Genomic DNA, 18,445 nt, shown 5'->3' with positions numbered 1-18,445 from the left:
CTTCCCCAGTCCCTAAATGGTGACAGCCCCTGCTCTCTGTTCTGGAGATGACTTGCCACGGCCCCGGCCCTCAAGGGCCTCATGGTCTGGTGAGGGATGAAGCGGACACTCGGCCGTCTGTCTGCGCATCCACTCCACAGTCACTGTGGGCTGGCTGTGTGCCGGGCCACGGGCTGGGGCACGGGCGCGAACCACGCGGAGGCAGTGCTGCAGAAGCTTTGGTTTGGGGGTGGCAGACCTGATTTCAGATCTCACCTCTGACATCTTATGACAAGTTATTTCACTTCTCGGAGCCTCAGTTTCCTCATATGTAAAATGGGGACGATGATCATAGATAGCAGCATAGGCATCAGGGATAGAAATGCCACCTGTAGAGCTTCCCATAGGACCTGGAACTTAGCAGGACCAGTTACTGGTGGCTCTTAGCTCCTGGCCACAGTGGGTCCAAAGAGCCCATATCCACATCCCTGTGTGTCTTCCCTGTGGAACTAACTAATCCTGGTGTGACAAGTGCTAAAACAAGGAGGGACAGGAGAGCGTGCGGGCAACTGACTTGAGTGGTGTGTGGTGGGAGGGGGAGAAATCAAGGAAGACTCCCCAGAAGAGGAGGCATCTGAACTAGTCTTGAAGGCGTGGCGGGGATTAGCAGAGCCAACAGAGTTGTGCTGTAGAAGAGGAAGCATGTGTAGTCGGGGGGCCATGAGTAGTTTGGGGTGGCTGGAATATGGTGAGGAGGGGTGGTGTCCTGAGAATTGTGGCTGGAGGGGGGATTCACAGGGCCAAACCTGCAGCCCTGTGGCCTGGCGAAGGGCCTAGGTCCTCCCCTGAGGCTCTCGGGAGCCACAGGTGATGGTGACTATGAGAGAGAGGGATGTGATCAGACTCACATATCAGGAGGGGAGCAGCGGCCATTTCAGGAGTGGGAGGGGCTGTGGGGCTGGGAAGAGGGTGTGGGTGCTCCTCAAGGTTGGGCCCAGCCATGCCACTCATAGGCCCCAGTGGAACTCTGGGCCTCCGAGGCCAGGTCGGGGCACCACACAGGTTCCACTTGGTGGCTCCGCCATTCACAGATCTAGGACCGGTCCCTGGCTTCGGCCTTCCGGGCAAGACCACAGCCCGCCCTGGTAATTAAGTCATTAACTCGGCCTCTCACAGCCTCTTCATTATGGGTAATTATGGCAAATCCACTTTGGGCATTAACAAGGAGGTGGCCAGCTTCTCTTGGCCGTCAGGCTGTTGGGACACAAGCCGGTCTGACCCCACATCCTGGGAAATAGCTCAGCATTCTGGCCCTGGGTCTTGAGAGGTCTCCCCACTGCTATGGCCCTGGTCGCCAGACGGGACCCCATATAGTGCGTGGAGATCCCCCTTCACCCCACTTTCCTGTTGTATGACTTTGAACACACGGCTTAACCTCCTGTGTCTCGGTCTCCTTGTCTGTCCAGTGGGATAATTGTGCCAGCTTCCTAGGGTTGTGCGAGGATCAAACCAGGAAAGCACTTAACGTTCAGTAATGCGAACTGTTGTCATTTGAAATGTGGACAGCATCGTCATCGTCGTGAAGAGCCCTGGGAGTCCCCGGAAGGCAGCGTCCAGTCCCTTCCTCTGCCCCCTGCATGGGGCACTGCTGAGGCAAGCCCTGTCTCCCCCAGCTCTTCTCGGTGCAGGTGTGTGGTGGCCAGGGGGCCTCTGGCCTGCGGCCCAGCCTCCTGCTGTCCTCGGAGATAAGCTGAGGCAGGGGCCCCCGAGGCCTGCAGGGCTGGGGTTTGTCCTCACTTAGGGGCCCTGTGGAGTGCAAGGGGTGAGGGGGTCCAGGGGCCATGGCTCTGTCTGTCCACAGCTGCCGGGGCTTCTAGATGTTCTAGTTGCCCTCTTGACTTGCAAAGTCCTGATGGGAAAGCAGAGGTGGCTGGGACTTGGGAGAAGGGCAGACGTGGCCTCAAGGGGTCCTGTTCCCCCAGTAGAGCAAGCCTGGAGCTTCGCCTGCATCCCTCTGCATCTTGGCTCTGCGCTGGAAATTGGGGGTCCAGGTTATCATCCTGAGGACAGTGGCGTGAGCATGTGTGTTTGCGTGTGTGTGCACACGTGCTCCTGCAGGTGAACAGGCATGCGCGTTGCCTGGAGCCCCCTCTGCCCTGTCCTTGGCCAGAGGGCTTCCTCTGCACCTTCCAGTGGCTGTCCTCCCGCCCTCCGGGCTGAGGGCTTGGTGGTCTCCCCTGGGGGCAGGGCACATGTCTGTTAAGGTCCCAGCACCCAGGCCGGGGCCAGGCCACAGGTGGGCGGGAGGCCCAGGTGGGCGGATAGGAGACTGGGCTCCCCCATCGGGCTGAGTGACCACTGGGCTGAGTGACCGCCCAGGAGACTTGCCTGTCTGTGCCTCGGGCCCCTGCGGTGGCCAAGGGAGGGGTGGGACCCTATCCCCAGGGTGAGCACAGGAGGCCCAGTGGGGCGAGATGGAAGCTTGGCCTCCAAGGCCCCCAGTGGCCTGGCTAAACTGGGCAGGGTGGAGTTCTCTAGATAGGGCTGGGCTGGGCCCTGCAAGGTGGAAGGAGGGCTGGGCTGGGACCGGGCGTCACCTAGGTGGGGTGGTCCAGACATCAGATGTCCCCAGTAAGCGCCCTCTATCTTGCCCTTCCAGGCGTCCTTCTGGATATCCAGCAGCACTTCCGGGTCAAGGACCGCGACGCCGGCCTGCTGCAGTCAGGTGAGGCCCGCCTCCCGCCCTTGCCCCGTCCAGGTCTCCCTGGTGCTGGGGCATTCCCGGCTGCTCTCCTCCCTGGTCCTGACTCACTGGAAAGAGCACGGGCTTTGCATCCAGATCCCACTGTGGCCACTCACAAAATGCACTACTTCTCCGAGCCTCTGCTTCTCTTCTTGTGAAACAAGACAGGTAGCCGCCTGCCCAGGGGCCCGTGGGAGACAGACGAGAGTGTAGGCCGAGCGCCCAGGTCTTTGGAGGTGAGCCTTCCTTGGGCTGGGCCTCCTCGGGGCCCGGTGACCCAGGTTCCCTCCGGAGGCTGGCTGCTGAAGGGAACTCCTTGGGTCAGTCAGTTGGGCAACGTCGACAGAGCCTTAGGGACCCCGTTTTCATGTCCTCCCCTGCCTCTGGTTCCTTCCACTACCATCGACTTGGGAACCACCTCTTAGATGTCAAAGCAGAACACTCCTGCTGGTCCGCCCCAGAGCTGGCCCCAGACTCAGGCGAGGAGCCTGAGAACCTGGACCCTGGGCTAGTCCTGGGCCTGAGGCTCTCTGCCCCTGGCCGGCAGGGAGGCAGGGCCCAAGCCCCCCAGGACTGGGCAGTGTGACAGGTCATTAAGCAGCTATCCCAGCCTATCTGCCCCTCCCTCCAGGGTCCATGTCTCCCTTGTCCCTGCCCTGCCCGCTACGTGGCCACATAGGGTCTGAGCTCCTGGCTCCCCGGCCCTCCCACTGGCTCTGGCCATGCTGGTCGTGCCCTCAGCAGGACCCTCAGGCCTGGGCAGAGACTCAGAGCCGGCGCTGCATCCCAGGGCTCGTCTGGTCCAGACTCGGCCCCAACCTTGCTGCACGGCTGGTTCCCTTGGCCCTGGGGTCTGTTTGGCTGTGAGGCCCAGTCGGGTGTGTGGGGAAAAGTCCATAGTCTGCATTCCAGTCTGTGCACCCCTTCCCCTGCCCATGCTCTTTGGGGACGGAGGGGTGGAGCTAGCGGCTCTGTCCAGGAACCTGCCTGACATGTCTAGGTGGCATTCCAATACGCACAATGCCAGGCCTCCTGGAATGCCACAGCCACTGGGCCAGGCTTGGGGCCAGTCCTCATGTCCCAGATGGTGTCTTTGGGTCTCAGAGAAGCAGCTGTGATAGCTCCAGGGCTCAGCCCTAACCCGTGAGAGTTGCTGGAGCTAGGACTGAGGCGAGGCTGTGTGGTCCAGTGCCTCCTAAGGGCAGCCAGCTCCCTGCCCCTGCAGACATCACCTCCACCCAGGAGGTGAGCCCAAGTCCCTCCCCTGTCTCCTTCCCTCTTGCTGGGCCTTCTTGGCCAGGCCAGCGCAAGTCAGTCTGCCCCGGGGCCTGAGACAGGTCCTTCCAGCCTCCTGGGCTCTGTGTAACACAATGCGGTGACCAGTGCTCGCAGCCAGCAAGACAGGGTTCAGGCCAGCTGGGAGCGTGGGAGGGAGCAGGCTGCTGGGCTGGTGAGGGAAGGGCAGAAGAGAGCTGAGCTGCCCAGCCCCTCCCTCCGTGGCCCCTGAGTCACTGGGGACCCAGCCCGGGCCTCATCCCCTCCTGGTCTTGGCCTTGCTGACTGATCGGGAGCCTGGCTCTGCCCCAGCCTCCTCCACTCAGCTCTGCCTGAGTGTGATCAGGGCCAGTGCAGCTGCGTGGGGAGGGAGTGGGCGGGCTGGGGGTCATGGCACTGCCTCAGTCATGTCCTGGCTGCCTCCTTGGCCAAGAGAGAAGTCACGGGAGTCCCTGGTGACCTGGCTGGAGGTGGACAAATTGCCCACGGGCATCGTCTCGTCTGATTCGTCCTCTACAAGCTCCCTTTGGTCAGCTTCACTTTCAGATGAAGGGACAGAGGTCCAGAGAGGGGAAATGACTTGCTTAAGGCCTCATGGTGAGAGTGCGGCAGGACAGGAATGAGGACTCTGTGTCTGCTGTCCTCTTGGCTTGGGGAAGGTACACAGATGGCCACGGGATTGGTGAGGTTCATCCCAGTGTCTGAGAGTCCCGGATCTCAGTGTTCTTAGGGCGGGTGCCTCTGGGCCCTGGTAAGGGTTCCATCACCCTCAGAGACCCTCTGGTCCTTACCCCATGGCCCTCGGCCTGGCACCTACCCCTGGCACAACTGAGATGGCTCCCGAGTATCCTCACCCCTTTGGCCATCTGAACCAAGAAGCCAGGCGAGCTAGACCGGGATGTGACTCAGTGGGCAACCGGGCAAATCAGCTAATTGGCCTGGGCCCCGGGCACCTGTCTCTTCCCCGAACCCCGATAAGGTCAGAGCCAGGTGGAGGGCGCCAGCCAGGTGTTGCTGCTTGCCCAGATCAAAGGGCCAGGGCTGTGGGGCCGGTTGCCTGCTTATTTGTGGGCACCAGGGGCTGCGGGGCCATGAGACAGGGTGGGAGGTGGCTGAGGGTTAGGCCCAGACCTGCCCCTCCTGTCTCTCCTTGGGACTGGAGCATGGGAGCTGACTTTCGGCAGCCTGCTTGAAGATTGCCGCCAGCTCTGAGCTGGCACCTGAGTCCCCTGCTGCAGCCATAGCTTAGCCTCTGCGGAAGCCCACAGCAGAAGGACAGCTCTTGGGTTGTGCTGTTTTGGGAATTCAGGGGCCCCCACAGCCTACACCTAAAGGGGCAGCTGCTGCCGAACCTCCTGTTGGCAGGCCCTGTGCTGGGCTTGGCCACAGACTCAGTCTTTGCACTCAGGTAGACTTCCTCTATCAATGGGGACAGAAAACATATCCCGTTCACACCCAGGCACAGGGGTAGCCCCGGGGGATGGCAGCAAGTGTGCACCCAGCTCTGCCTGGTGGCAGGTGGAGAAGAGTTCCCCGAGGAGGGGAAATTTGAGTGGGGTTTTGAAGGATGAGTTGGAGTTCGTCCAGGAGAAAGGACTTGCAGTTTGTCAGTAGATGTGAGTAGCTCTCTTTCTCCCTCCAAGCTGGATAGAATATGCCAAGAAAACATTTAAATTACATAGCTGAGCTTGAAAGCTAAAGCTAGCAGGGAAATTTTCAGGTGCCAGAAGCAAAAAGTTGAACTCAAAAACAGGAAAACAGGACCTAATATTGAAGCCAAACGATAGACTTCGGGGACCAGCATATGTCTTAAACGCTGGTTGCAGTATTTTTAATGTAAACATTTTAATGAAAAAATTTAAATACACATAAAAAGTAGAGAGAGAATCTCCACGTGGCCATCACCCAGATTTATCAAATTGTCACTAGCCCAGCCCAGTCTCCAAGCTCGGGGGTTTCTTTGCTCTGAGGACTGGGCAGTGCCGGCTAGGGTTCTGGTGTTGCCTGGGTGACTCAGTTTCCACCCAGAGCCCAGAGCAAGCTCCCTGATTTCAAGATGTGCCCTCAGTGGGCGGATTTTCCATCCATGAAAGGACATCTCCTTCCCGGCTCTGGCTTTCTGCAGACAGCTTAGTCTAGCTCCTGCTCTGCTCGGGCCTGCGATGGCCACCCCTTTGCTGCAGGCCTCTGCTTCCAGGGACCCCAGCAGAGGCAAGTCCAAAACTGCTCCTTAGGGACACCTTCATGACCCGGGGCCTGCATGGGACATGGACGCCAATTCCTGCCTTCATGACCCGGGGCCTGCATGGGACACAGATGACAAGTGCCACGGAAGACAGACTCAAGTTCAAAATGAGCAGAGCACACAAGAAAGCCCACCTTTGTGGGACGGAGTCAACCAGGCCAGAAAAGATAGGAAAACTGACTTCTGAAGAACTGCAGAGAATAGACTTATCTTACAGGGACTTGATATTGGGTATGCTTAATTTTCAAAGCTCAAGAGGAAAGAATAGAATTTATGAGCTAGAATAGCACATTACTAAAAAAGAACAGGGAGGTGTTTAAGAGACCTAAATTCAAAATCCTAGAAGTGAAAAATGTAAGTATTAAAATTAAAAAATCTGTTGGGGCAGCCAGATGACATAGTGGTGAAGTTCGTGTGCTCCACTTCCAGTGGCCTAGGGTTCGCGGTTCTGATACTGGGCACGGACCTACACATCACTCATGAAGCCATGCTGTGGCAGCATCCCATATACAAAATAGAGGAAGATTGGCACAGGTGTTAGTTCAGGGTGAATCTTCCTCACCAAAAAAAAAAAAGTAATAATTAGATGACTTAATTAGACTAGATTGAAGAGAGGAAAAGCAAATTAGAAGATGGATGCAAGGAAATCGGCATATGTGCAGGTTAGGGAAAGGGAAAGCGAGGCTGAAGGCCTGGCCCTGGTGACTTGTGGTTCATGGGCTGTGGGCTGGAGTGTGGGAGAATCAGTGAGAGGACGCTGCACAGTAGTCAGGATTTGATGGTGAGAGGCATCTGGGTTTTGTCTTGGGGCAGTGGGGAGCCACAGAAGGTTGTGAAGCAGGGCAGGTCCCTATAAGATATGTACATCAGGATGTTCACTCTGGGGCTGCGTGGGGGAATGGGTGGCAGAGGAGGCTGGAAGGCAGCTCGGGGCTGGGGTTTGGGGTCATGAGGAAGTGCCAGGATCGGGGGTGGGAAGGGAGAGTGGGGACAGAGGAAGAGCCAGCTCAGACTGAAACCAGACAGTGCCTCTGCTTGGGGCCGAGTCTCCTTCTGGCCTTGCTCGCCTCTCCACTTCGGCCTGTCCAGCAACATCCTCCTGCTTCGGCAAAGACTCGGGTTCTGAAGGCAAAGCCGGGCAGCCCCTGTGACTCTCCCCACAGGCCCTACTATTGGAAAGGGGGTCCAAGAACCCCTCTTTCCCTGAGGCCTGATGGGCCAACCCAGGGTGTACATCCTGAGCGGGGGTGGAGGAGGCAGCTCCCATTCTTCCTGCAGGAAGTCTGCCGGCCTTTCAGGCGCCCACGGGGCCAGGCTGTGCTGGGTGCTCCCATCATCCTTGCTGGCCTGGGCTGCCATCCTCCACATCCTGTGGGCAGGGAGGGTACCCAGGCAGAACCTGACCCCCGCCTGGCCCACGCCTGCCTGAGCACCCTCCCTGCCCACAGGATGTGGAGGATGGCAAGTCTTCTCCAAATAATAGGTCGGCCGGATCTGGACTTGGTAAAAATAGCCCTGGTTCAGCTCAGGCCGAGGTGGGGGCTGGATGTGGCCTCCAAGGCCACAGTGTGGGACCCAGGGCTCCCCCAGCTCAGACCTCACCCGGTGCTGCTCCAGGACCCCCTCTGGGCGCAAAAGCCCCAGATGGGGGGGTCCTGGGCTGCCTGCCAAGGCGCAGAGCCCTCGGTCGGGGTTGTTCTGAGCTTCTGGGCGCTGGCCCCTCTGTGCGCCCCTAGGGGAGACGGCCTTTGGCCGGCACACCGAGCCCTGGGACTGCCATGAGAGTGGGCAGCACCTTAGGGCTGTCAGCCAAGCCCTGTGGCGCAGAGGACCTCCCGCCAGCCCTACGCAGAGGGGCATCGCCAGTCTCACGGAGGGAGGGAGGCTCCGGCCCAGGTTCTCCACCCCCACCCGCCGTCTGTCCATGGCCCTGCCCCCCCGCCCTGGCTCCCTGCCTGCAGCTCCATTGTCCAGACCTGTGGGCTCAGCACACGTGAGCTGACCAGGGCTTCCCCACACCCCGGCCACAGGATGTCCTCGTGCGGGAGGTGCTGGGAACGCCACCACCCGCCGAGAGCAGGGTGGGGCAGCTGGGCTGCCCAGAAAGCTCTCCTCCAGTGAACAAAGACTGCGGGGTAGGGGCATGGTGGCCCGGGAAGCTTCTAGCCCGCCGGTCTGTATTTCCAGAGATCTACTGGCTGCCGGCTGGTGGGATAAGCCTCTGCGCCCCATCTAGGACAGAGTTCACACATCCAGGCCTTTGCCTGTGCTGTTCCTTCTGCCAGGAACATTGTCCCTCTTGTCCCTACCCTGGTCGTGTTCAGGCCCCTGCACTGCCTGGGGCATCCCTGAGGTCCAGGAGAGGTCCTCTCTCATCTGCCCCAAGCAGGGGGAGGTCTGTGAGGATGGAGCGTGTCTCCCTCTTGACCCTGGACTCCCTTGTCCCCACGGGGGAGGCACTGAGGGACAGGCCGTGGTTCATAGCATCCTTGCCCGACTCGCTGTGTCCTCTTGGGCAGGTTCCTCCAGCTCTCAGTGGCCCCGGCTGTCAGGGGGACAGACACGGTGAAACGCAACCTGCAGCAGGCTGGGGCCTGGCGGTGCGGTCGGGGCGTGACCCCTTCGACAGGGGCCCAGCTATGGTCTGGATGCCTCTGCCCACCCAAATGAGCCGGCAGACCACCAGGGGAGGGGCCGGGGGGGCCGCCCTCCTGCTCTCCTGCGGGCAGGAGGGTGGGGATGCGCCAGGATGGCCGAGGGCTGGCCAAGGCCTGGGTCCCCTCCTTTGGCTCCTCTCCACCCACACAGTGGGGATTTTCCAGGGCTCCCCTTTGGAGGGCGAGAACAGAACATGCTGGGGCTCTCCACGGCCCCTAACTAAAGGCCACACCGGGTCCTAGTGCCTGGACCCCAGTGTCCCCCCACGGCCTGTCTCCTGCTGCTTCCTCCAGAGCCTTCCCGTGCTGCAGCCCGGCGCTTTTGGCTATTGACAGACCCTGAACTCTCCCTGACCTTGGGGACATCAGCTGGGACCTTCCATCTTCCCAGCCTGGCAGTCCGTAGCGTGATTTAGAGCAAGGGCTCTGCAGTCAGACAAATTGGGGTTTAAATTCTCGCTCAGCCACACACTAGCTGTGTGACATCACTTCTTTCAGCCTCTGTTGTCTCCCCTGTAAGATGAAGAGAAGGAATGAGACTCGAATGAGGTAATCTGTGCTTATGTCCAGGGCGCATCCCTGGGCCTTGCCTGTAATAAGTGCTCCATCGATGATAACTGCAGGTATTATTAACAATAAGCATTATGCCTCATTAACCATTATATAGTATTGCTTATAGGATCCGTAATTTATATTTTAGTACATAGTCTTGGATTTAAGTATTATTGTCATGGTAAACTCCTATGCATCCTTCAATACCCAGCTCTGACTTCACCACCTCCATCAAGTCTCCCTTCACTATTCTGGCAGGAGTTGACCCTCCTTGCTTGTTCCCTGGCATTTTAGGGAACTGGGCAACTCAAGGATGGGATTTGTGCCCTGGCCAGACAGGGAGCAATTCCTACTCTGATTCTTTCTGCCCACTCGCCACCTAGCACAGACGGGCACAGAGGGAACAATTCTTCCTCCTCCTGTAAGTCCTGATGAGGCTGACATCTCTTTCCTGTCCATATTCCTATCTGATCTCAGGCAGGCCCTGGGAGGCAGGCCCAGCAGGAAAAAGTCTTTCTCTAGATATGAGGAAATGATGTTTGCCTTGACTAATCTGAACAAGGGCCCCGTGTTGCTGGAGGCAGTCCCCTCGGGCAGGGCAGGGCAGGGCACGAGGCGCCTCGTAAGCTTTACCCCACCCAGCGGTCACAGCACCTGCGAGCTGATATTTTCATCTTCATTTTGCAGACGAGGAAGTGGCCGCGTTGGCTCAGGCTGGCTCCTGAGAGTTGACTGTTCAATTTTCAGGAATCGTGTGAGCGGGTTGTCAAACACAACCATTATTAAAAACTAAGCTATGGGGGCCGGCCCCACGGCCCAGTGGTTGAGTTCCCACGCTCTGCTTTGGCGGCCCAGGGTTCACCGGTTCGGATCCTGGGCACGGACATGACACCGCTCATCAGGCCACGCTGAGGTAGTGTCCCACACAGAGGAGCTAGAACGACTTACAACTGGGATATACAACCATGTGCTGGGGCTTTGGGGAGAAAAAAAAAAGAAAGAGGAAGACTGGCAGCAGATGTTAGCTCAGGGCCAATCTTCCTCACCAAAAAACAAAAACAGACAAAAAACTAAACTATGTAAACTTAACATGAAACAATTTATATTAAAACAAACGTAATAAATACTTAAAAGTCATCACCCTGTAATCATTTCACCATGTTTTACTATGCTCTAGTTCCTAAGGTGGTTTACGTCTGCTGTATCTGTGTGGTAGAAATACTGCACACACAATGCCGTGCAACTGCTCATCGCTTCCCGACTCTGAGCAGTGACGTCACATGGGATCAGCCGCGCTGGGAGCATTTACCCCATGAAGACTGGCAAACACTACAAACACTACACATCAGGGCTTCCTCTCTCCACTTGTTCAGAGAGCCAGTTGTTAAACATTTATCAGCACACCACTGAACGGAGGCACAGAGAGGTTGTTGACCTGCCTGAGGTCACCCAGCTGGGAAGGAGCAGAGCTGACTTCGAGCCCAGGCGGGGTGTCTCTGGTGCCCAGGTACACGTACCTCCACGCTGGCTCTCCCCGAGGCCCCCGTCACACAGAGTTGGGATTAGCAGGTTCCCCTGGCACCCACACATGCTCACTGTCCTGCCCACTAGGATGAGAGAGGGGCAGTCACGTTTCTGCAGCCCAGCCGTCTCTCCGCCTTGCTCTCCTCCTTCCCTCCTGCCTCCCCTCCCTGGTCCTCCTCCCTGGGGACCCAGGTCTGCACGGGAGCCGCAGAGCCCAGGCACGCTTCAGCCTGGCGGTCAGAGGCCGGCCAACTGGCCACCTTGTCTGCCCGCCTTGTCTGCCCGCCCCCGCCTTTGTCTGGCCATCTGCCTGTCAGCTGTGGGACTGGCTTTTAGGGGGAGCAGTGGGGGGCTGCCTCGCTGCATGATCTAGGGCCTACCCTGCCTTGCTGGCCTCCTCACCCCACCTGGGACCCCAAGGCCCCTCCCATCACAGGCAGTGTCACCCCCCCGGAGTCCTCTAAGACTGCTGCTCTCCTGTTCCCGAAGAACAAAACCAGGTCATATCACTCTCTGCTCAGCATCCTCTGGTGTTTTCCTTTCTCGCCCGTTGAAGCCACAGTCATCGCAGTGGGTCACGGTCCTTACCCCAGCTGGCCTCTCCCCCTCGGTCCCTCTGCTCCAGCCACTCTGGCCTCTTTATTGTTCCTCAAATATTCTAAGCACGCTCCCGCCCCAGGGCCTTTGCACTTGCTGTTCTTGGTGTAATATTTGCATGATTTTTTTCCTCACCTCCTCCAGGTCTTTGCTGAAATGTCACCTTCTCTGACCCTTCTATTTAAAATTGTAACATCTGCTTTCTCTCTCTCACACACACCTTTCCTATCTTCTGTTTCTGCTCTTTTACTCTGCTGTCACTTGTTACCATCTGACATACCGTACTTTTATTTTATTTTCTGTTCCTCCTCATTAGAACAAAAGTCCAGAGAGGGCAGGAATTTTTGTCTGTTTTGTTGAATGGATGAATGAATGAATGAACAAATGACAATGTTTCCGAATGTCAGGAAACGTCTGCAGCCTGCTGGGATTGAGGGTGGTCGTGTGATCTGGCAGGTACGAGACCTGGGCTTCTAGGCCCAGTTCTGCCCCGATTTGCTGTGTGACCTTGGGCAGATCCCTTCACCTCTCTGAACCTCTTTCCCAAGTATAACAAGGGGAGCAGTGTGGTGTATAAGTATAAGGAACGCTGGTCCTGGAGGCAGACAGGCAGGGGGTCATTATTCTCTGAGCTCGTCTCCCCGTCTGTGCGGTGGGATGGGGTTGGAGGGGCACACAAGACGCTGCGTGGTGAGCCTCTAACACAGCTCCTGGCACGTAGAAACCGTTCAGAGAATAAATCTTTACTGTTTTCAGAGGACCCCAAGGGCTCACCCGGCGCTGGGCAGCACGTGGACATGAATGGAAGAGGATGGGGCCGTCCCGCCTCCCCGGGGCCCAGGCGGGCCGAGGCCGCCCTCTCTGGGGCTGCTTCCTCAGGCCCTGGCCCAGGCCGGGCTTTGTCTCAGAGGCACTTGGCCGCGAGCTGAGCGGTAGGGGCAGGCGGGCTGGGCCACGGGGACCCCGCGCGGCCCTCAGCTCGCCTCTCCCTGCACAGTGTTCATCTGTAGCTTCATGGTGGCCGCCCCCCTCTTCGGGTACCTGGGTGACCGCTTCAACAGGAAGGTGATCCTCAGCTGCGGCATTTTCTTCTGGTCGGCTGTCACCTTCTCCAGCTCCTTCATCCCCCAGCAGGTGAGGCCTGCCCCGCTTCCGCCCAGCAGCCCTGCCCAGCCCCTCTGCGTGGCCTGCTTCCCCCAGGGGGTGGCTAGCCTGATTGACCTGCCATAGTCTGGGTCGTGGGTTCCAGCCCCTTGGTTCGAACCCCAGACAGTGTCTTCCAAGCGCAGTGGGATGAGGGGGTGTTTGGGTACTTTTGCAAACTGGCCCTGCAGACAGGGCCTTCCCCATGTCAGCCTGACCTGAGGGATTCACAGCCCTGTGTGGTATCCTGACTCTTTCTGAGCTGCCTCTGATTTGGGGAGGATGCAAGGAATAGGGGGAGCGAGTCTGCCAAGGAGTCAGGACCCTTGGGTTCTAGTCCTGGCTCTGCCTTCATCTTGCTGTGTGACCCTAGGTAAGTCACTACTCTTCTCTGGGCCTCACAGTTTGCTCTTTGACTGACCACCAGCTAACTCCTAGGGTCAGAGTTCTAGGGAGGCAAACATCAGTTCAACACGAGGAAGATGTTTCTTACTTTGTTCCCACAGTTCTGAGTTTGAATATCCCAACTCTGTTGCCTACTAAGCTTTGTGATCTGGAGAAACTTACTTAACCTCTCTGAGCCTCAGTTTCCTCATCTTTAATATGGGGATAATGCTTCTCAGCTTGAAGGTTTGTTGTGAGAAATAACTGAGCTAATGAATGCCCAGACCCTGGAACATGACAGGTGTTCAATAAATCATTATTTCTGTTCTTTCTTCCAAAGAGGAGATATGTTGCTTTGTGAGGTAGTGAGTTTCCCATAACTAGGGGTGTTCAAGCAGAGGAAGGACAATCACAAGATGACAACTGTAAAGGGAGATAGAAGAAGGAGGGAGGACCAGGATCTGTCCTCATGGAGCTTTCAGCTTAGGGGACAAAGGAGGAGACCTCAGCCCTGTCTTTGGGAGCACCCAGGCTGGGAGTGGGAAGATGTGACAGGAGCTCCCATGCTCAGACCTTCAGGATGAGCAAAGTGCTGAAAGTCCTCACTGAAGAGCGCAGTCTCTGGAAATTCATGTGGTCAGGGAAGGCTTCCTGGAGGAGGCAGCATTTGGGTTGAGCAAGCAGGACAGGGAGATTAGGCCTTTTGGTGAAGATAGCATGGGCACAGGGAGCACACTCATGGATGGAGAATTGGGAGAGGGTTGCGAGAACGAGGCAGAGAGGGTTTTGGCTGGAAAGGAGGCAGGCACCAGGTCGTGGGAACCTCGAATGCCAGTTTGGGGGGCCTGGGCTTGCTCCTGAGGGCAGTGCTGGACTCTGGAAGAGGCTGCAGAAGGGAACGGTAGGTCAGGTTTACATTGATCGAGAAGAGGTTGGAGGCGAGGGCAGAGAGAATGGGCAGGTTTGGGCGGTACCACTTTGCTTCCCGGGGCAGCTGCACAGAGGAGGGTCAGGCCCAGGTAGGCTCCAGGCCCAGCATGTCAGGTGGAGCCTGCGGCCACAGTCGAAAATGGAGCCTGGACCAGAGGCCTCTAGGGCCCCGTTGTTCTGCCCCTGGCCAGGTTCCTGGTCATCCAACCTCTGGGATTGGCCAGTGAGGTCAGGACCATGACGCCAGGGCTAGGCCCCGCTCTGGGTGCGTGGAAGGGAGGGAGAGGTGGGGGGAGAAGCAGACAGATCACCCCTAATTTATCCATACGTTCATTGCTAGCACAATCTGAGTCCCACGGGGGTTTTTGCGGACCTTGGCAACATGATTCTGAAGCTAATTTGGCAGACAAAAAGCCCAGGAACAGCCAAGAACATGGTGAAAAATAACAGTGAAAGGGAACTTGCCGTATCTGTCATCACAATCTGGCTGTTCTAACCGAAACCAAGGGATCCATGCGACGGAGTCCTCTTTTCCATGGGAGCTGGTGCGGGAGGAAAGTTGCATCTCAGATAAATGGTTTTGGGGGAACTCACTATCCATCTGGAGTGAAAATAAAGTTTAGTCTGTATTTCAAATCATCCTTCAGAGTAAATTCCAGATAGGCGAAAGTAAAGTAAAAAGCAAACTGTAAAAATCTAGAACTGTACGTCAACAAGAAAAAGACAAGTAAGACAAATAATCCAGTAGAAAAATGGGCAAATTACAGGGACAGGCAATTCCAGGAGAAGATGCCCAAGTGGGCGATAAACGCAGGAAAAGATGGCACTCTGCCTCTGGAGTAATCAGGCTCGTGCAAATTAAAACAACAGTGAGATACCGGTTCACACCCAGCAGATTGGTGACAATTAAGGCTGACGATATCAAGTGTTATTAAAGCTGCTGGTGGGAGTGTAAATTGGTGGGGCCTCTTTGAAGAGCAAAATGGCAGGATTTGTAAAAGTCTGTGTACAGCCCAGCCTTGTACTTCGAGGTATGTACCCAAGAGAGAAACTCCAACTCGTGGACATGAAGTGACATGTGCATACAAGGATGTCTGTTGCAGAATTGTAATAGAAACAAAGGGAAGCAGTCTAAAGGACCATGACTGGGGAATACCCAGGTCAAACGGGATGTATTCACACTATGGGATTCTTGACAGCAAAAGGATGAACTAGAGCTATATTAACCAGGATAAATCGGTTTCCAAAAGATAAGAATGGGGGAAAACAGCAAAAATGTGGGATCAGATGCACAGAACGGTCCCTTTCATGTTCATTTTTTAAAAGCACACAGAAGACACTAAGTGTGGTTCACTGGTACATGTATGTATGTTCACACGTGGTACATGCATGCAGAGGTAGAGACGGGTTCACACCAACACACGACACGGCGGGTTCCTGGGGGGGGCGGGGCATCAACAGGATCCCCATCAAAGAGGTCTCATCTGCTCTTTACCGAGGAGGATGACTGAGGAAACTGCTCCCATTCTCTCTCTCTCTCAAATATAACAACCATAAAATATTAAAGAACAACTATAAGGACCCACAACTAAAATATATAACTATGTACTTGGGGGATTTGGGGAGAAAAAGCAGAAAAAAAATATTAAAGAATATTTTTACCATTTTGGGATGGAGTAGACTTCCTGAATAAGACATGAATAGTCCAGAACCCATTAAGATTGGACAGCATCAAATTAAACAGCACCACATAAAGCTTCTGTTCGGTGAAACCACCCATAAACAAAGCGGGAGGAAAGATGACGGAAAATATTTGTGTCATATATAATAAAAGATCAATACACATGATAGATAAAAAACTAACAGAAATCAATACAAGAAAGACAAACAACCCAACAGCAAAATAGGTAAAGGCTGTGGGCAGATGATTCCCAGGAAAAGCAGAGGCAAGGGGCCAGGGGAAGACTCGGAGAGGGAGAGAGTGAGTGAAGGAGCCTCAGAAATGAGGGGCACAGAGATGGATGGGCAGGGCCAGTGATGCAGAGAGAGGGCCGGGAAAGAGATGTGCAGATGCAGAGAGGGAAACAGGGAGACCCTGAGGGGGGCTGCATGTGGGCGATGCTGGCCGGATGGGTGGTCAGGGTGGGGCCGGGGAAAGATGACCAGGCTGGGTTCTCAGGCCCTGGGCAGCTGGGGGCACAGAGGGGCCGGGTCCACATCAAAGGGGTAGCACCACGGGCAGCTGGCACTGCCCCACCCTTCCTGGCTCAGCTGGGCTTTCCTCTTTGATGTGTGTATCGGGGAGGGGGCACTGAGCCCACTGGGCTGCCCTGCCCACTCCCCTCTCACACCGTCCTCCGTGCTGGCAGAGTCAGCCCAGCTGCCCTGCCCAGGGGTGGCAGGCAAAGTGAGGGGTGACTTGAGGTCCCCGAGCTGGGGCCAGAACCCAGAGAGGGGGTCTCCCAATTGGGGAGAGGCAGTGGAGACACAGGCCTATGCCCCACATGCTTATGGGGACAGAGGGGGATCTGTCTGGGCCGTCCTTATAACTCTCAGCCTGTGAAAGTGCAGTCCCATCCCAGCACTGGGCCAACCGAACTCTATCAAATCCGCTATACAGAGGGGGAAACTGAGGCCCAGAGTGGCTTAGGGATGTAGTCTTTGCGAAGGCAGGGGTTGGGCTCCATCGTCTCCCCTGGCTCCTGGACACTGCAGGGGTGAGGAGCAAAGTGGGGACCAAGGACGAGCAGACAGAAGAGTAGGACGGTCCCCCAGCATCTTCCGCCCCTCCCCACAGCACTTCTGGCTGCTGGTCCTGTCTCGGGGGCTGGTGGGCATCGGCGAGGCGAGCTACTCCACCATCGCACCCACCATCATCGGCGACCTCTTCACCAAGAACACGCGCACGCTCATGCTGTCTGTCTTCTACTTTGCCATCCCGCTGGGCAGGTGAGGATCCGGGCAGGGTCCACTCGGACTTCTGACCACCCCCTCTCCCTGAGGTCCGGCCCTCTGTGACCGAAGCATGCAGGTGGTCAGCTCCCTGGCTGGCTAGGGGCTGGGGGCGGGCGGCCGGTGGGCATCCTCTGCGCCCGCCCATCCCCGCCTGACTGTGCCATCTTCTCTGCAGTGGCCTGGGCTACATCACTGGCTCCAGCGTGAAGCAGGCGGCTGGAGACTGGCACTGGGCCCTGCGGGTAAGGACACCCCAGACCAGTCCTTACCCAGAGTCACTCAGAGATCCAGGGACACAGCCCGGGCTAGGATGCAGGCCTCCGCCTCCAGGCTTCCCAACTCTCGGGCCTGGGCTTTTCTAGATTAGTCCACATTGAGGTGTCGGGGCCCAGCTGTGAGGGGAGCCAGACTCAGCCCCACCACCCCCAGGGCCCCCAGTCGGAGAGGACGGAGGACTCTCCCACCATGTCAGGAAATTCCAGGTCCACGATGGCACTTCCTGCTTCGAGCCCTGGCAATGTGCTGGGGTGAGACTGAGACCAAACCTCTGTGTGGGGGCCCCCAGGGTCTGGAGCCACTTCCCGTCCCGCAGGAGGATTCGAGGCAAGTCTGCCAAGACCCCAGGACAGTGCAATCAGAGGAAACAGAGATCCCCAGTCTCCCGGAGGAGAGGAAGCTTAAGACAAAGTGTTTTTTCCTCAAAAGCAGGAAGGAAGCAGCCTCCGTGGAATTTCTGGTTGGGGGGTGAATGGAGAGGAATTCTCGAGCCCCTGGGCTCCCTGGCCTGGTGGGGGTGGGGGCAGATCTCCCTGTTCTCATGAACGGGGGGCAGGGAGGAGTGGGTATATCAGAATCCAGGCTGCCAAGATATCCTCCTTCCATGTGGGGAGAGGCGTGGGGCCGTGGAGAGTCTGTTCTCAACCCTGGGCTGGACACAGGGAAGACCTGAAGGGGCCCCTCAGCCTGTGTTCTCCTGGGGCCCATATGGGCCCCTCCCAAAGGATATCCTACTTGATATGTTAGCTGGAAGATTCATGCCCAGCCAGTCCCCTCCCAGTGCCCCCCAGGGTGAGGAGCCAGCCTGGGGAACTTTTCCCGACCCAGGGATGTGGGCAGGGCTGGTATCTGGCTCCCTGTCCCCAGGAACTCTTTCTCCTCCTCTCCTAGTCATCTTTCCATATGTCTGTCCATCTATCTGTCTTCCTTTCTTTCCACCCATCATCCATCTATCCATCCATCCTTCCATCCATCTGTCTGTTTCTCTGTCCATCTCTCCAGCGATCTGTCCTCCCTTCTCCGTCCATCTGACCATCCATCCCTCCTTTCTGTCTTCAGTCTCTCTTCCTATCTTGCCCCTGGTCTGGACAGTTCATTTTGAGCCCCCAAGACTTTTTTGCTGACTTCATCCCCAGGTGGCTTTTCTCAGCAGCCCAGTCAGGAAGGCTGAGCAGACACCAGCCC

The 18,445-nt window shown here is 56.9% G+C and overlaps 1 protein-coding gene across 3 annotated transcripts in view; it reads left to right on the top strand.

The window, feature by feature from the left end:
* SPNS2 (SPNS lysolipid transporter 2, sphingosine-1-phosphate) overlaps positions 1–18,445 on the top strand; it is a 36,070-nt gene that overhangs the window by 11,156 nt on the left and 6,469 nt on the right. For all 3 annotated transcript variants that reach the window (XM_046674972.1, XM_046674973.1, XM_046674971.1), the window contains exons 2-5: positions 2,639–2,704; positions 12,570–12,706; positions 16,827–16,978; positions 17,160–17,226. In XM_046674972.1, coding sequence (XP_046530928.1) covers positions 2,639–2,704; positions 12,570–12,706; positions 16,827–16,978; positions 17,160–17,226 — 422 coding nt within the window. The remainder of the gene's footprint in view (positions 1–2,638; positions 2,705–12,569; positions 12,707–16,826; positions 16,979–17,159; positions 17,227–18,445) is intronic.

Source organism: Equus quagga, chromosome 11 (assembly GCF_021613505.1).
Source record: "Equus quagga isolate Etosha38 chromosome 11, UCLA_HA_Equagga_1.0, whole genome shotgun sequence".
In the NCBI taxonomy this organism is placed as follows: Eukaryota; Metazoa; Chordata; class Mammalia; order Perissodactyla; family Equidae; genus Equus; species Equus quagga.
The sequence above is the reverse complement of the archived record's forward strand: the minus strand, read 5'-3'. Positions and strand labels throughout refer to the sequence as shown.